The sequence below is a fragment of the Penaeus monodon genome, chromosome 1 (genome assembly GCF_015228065.2).
Source record: "Penaeus monodon isolate SGIC_2016 chromosome 1, NSTDA_Pmon_1, whole genome shotgun sequence".
NCBI classification, from domain to species: Eukaryota; Metazoa; Arthropoda; class Malacostraca; order Decapoda; family Penaeidae; genus Penaeus; species Penaeus monodon.
In genome coordinates, this window is record NC_051386.1 from 50,016,696 (window position 1) to 50,018,794 (window position 2,099).

Here is a 2,099-nt window from a genome sequence, read left to right on the forward strand (position 1 = left end):
CTCTCTGCGAGATCTATTTTATATATGCTATATATACAGTACGTAAAATTTAAGGTTTATCATACGGTTCACCAATATAAATCTTCAGCCAGACCAAGTAAAGTTATTTCCATGTTTTGGGCCATATGGCTGATTGCTATATTCAGTAAATGTCTGTTTCTGTTTCTCTGTTCTTGTGAATCTATGACTGTTGGTTCCTTGAATCAACGTACTCTCCCTGAGGATATTCTTAACTTGACTGATATTTTTTGTCTCATCATGACTTTGTCCTTTATCGCCACAGGGTGAGTTGGACTTGTGTGATTTCTATTTCACGTGTCGCCTGCAAGCGGACGGGACGTGGAAAGCCGAGTTGGAGAGATGCTCCGGAAACGATCTCTTCGACTACGAAAAAGACAAATGTGTTCCCCGCCCTGCAGGTTAGTTGTGTGTGTGTGTGTGTGTGTGTGTGTGTGTGTGTGTGTGTGTGTGTGTGTGTGTGTGTGTGTGTGTGTGTGTGTGTGTGTGTGTGTGTGTGAGTTCCTGTCTGTCTGTCTGTTTGTGTGTCTGTATCTGTGGACAGTATATGTTGGTGATTGTAAGGGTTAGACTAGATCAAATGTGTAAGTCTCGCATATGATCAAATACTTTTATATCCATTAACTAGTAATGTTTATTCCCTCCCATTTTCAGTACATGAAATTGGGGCTAATATATAAACTCCATGTGATTATTATACTACAATCTTAAAATGTTCCTAACACCACCTAATTTGAGCAAACGTTTATATTTCAGATGAATCTTTGTGTGGATGACTACATATAATCTCCAGGTTCTGAACATAGAGAAGATGACGCAATGAGAGTCAATCGGCGGTCGAAAACATGGTTTCAGCCCAACACAGGGAGGAGCTCATAGATATTTTGTAAGGAAAATGTAAAATTGTGTTTGATTGCGGATTGTCTACTTGTGTTTCATGTGTCCGTTTTTTGGCCTCTTTTCTTTCTTGAAACTTCTTTTCGTTTTTCACACTTTCGTTTTTTTCTGTTTCTCGGTTAGGTGATAATGAGATATATTTAGATGTGATTACAGATTATACATATGCTGGTACATATTGATCTGTCCCTGTTTTTGGTATCTATTTATCTATTTATCGTATGCATAAGTACACAAGCATACAAACTTGCGCGCGCGCACACACACACACACACACACACACACACACACACACACACACACACACCACACACACACACACACACACACACACACACACACACACACACACACACACACACACAAAGAAAAAAAAAAAAAAAAAAAAAAAAAAAAAAAAAAAAAAAAACATACACACACACAGTTCCATATACATACACACATGCACACACGCAAGCACGTATGTATACGTATGTGTGTGTGTCTGTGTTCATATAATTTTGACTTTGTTTAATGGTGTCTCCGGTTATATAAGTTAGTTTTACTATCTATAAATATCTGAATGGTTGCAATATGTTATCTTTGTTATAAAAATGTCCTCGTACATTTTGTTACGTGGCATTTATTGGAATATTTATTGTTATTGATATAGATTGCTTCAAACACCTATCAACGCTGTAGGTGTGATAGCAAATTGTTGATATTAAAAACCTGTCCTTGTTATTGTTTATATCCTTTCCAAAAGTTATAATGATAATAGGAAGAAAAATAACGATAAAATGATAATAACAGCGAGAACAATAACGATATTGAGTTTATAGTAGTGGAGACAAAATTATCATTTGGTAACGGCAATGATAATGATAATGATTTTGGTGATGAAGTTGGTAATATCAATAATTCTAAAACAACGAAAATAGGAATAATATTGTGATAACACAGATAATGGTATTTTTTGTCAGTCTTGGCTTAACAACATTAGATAAAAAAGATGAAATAAAAATTATAATGATGATGATGATAAACTGAGGCCAATGAAGATAATATAACAATGATAAAGATTGTGATATACGCAATAATGATGGAGATAGTTATATTAATTATTAAAAACACAAGAATAAGGCCACGGATAACGATAAACAGGTACTGACAAAATTATTAAAAATATGATTGATGAGAATAAT

At 34.7% G+C, this 2,099-nt stretch overlaps 1 protein-coding gene across 1 annotated transcript in view; it reads left to right on the top strand.

Moving 5' to 3' along the window:
• Nucleotides 1-1,217, top strand: part of LOC119573660 (extensin-like) — a 6,974-nt gene extending 5,757 nt beyond the window's left edge. Inside the window, exons 5-6 of the mRNA XM_037920824.1 lie at nucleotides 284-419; nucleotides 775-1,217. Of these exons, the coding sequence (XP_037776752.1) occupies nucleotides 284-419; nucleotides 775-794 (156 nt within the window). The 3' untranslated portion in view covers nucleotides 795-1,217. The remainder of the gene's footprint in view (nucleotides 1-283; nucleotides 420-774) is intronic.
• The last annotated feature ends 882 nt before the right edge of the window (nucleotides 1,218-2,099 follow it).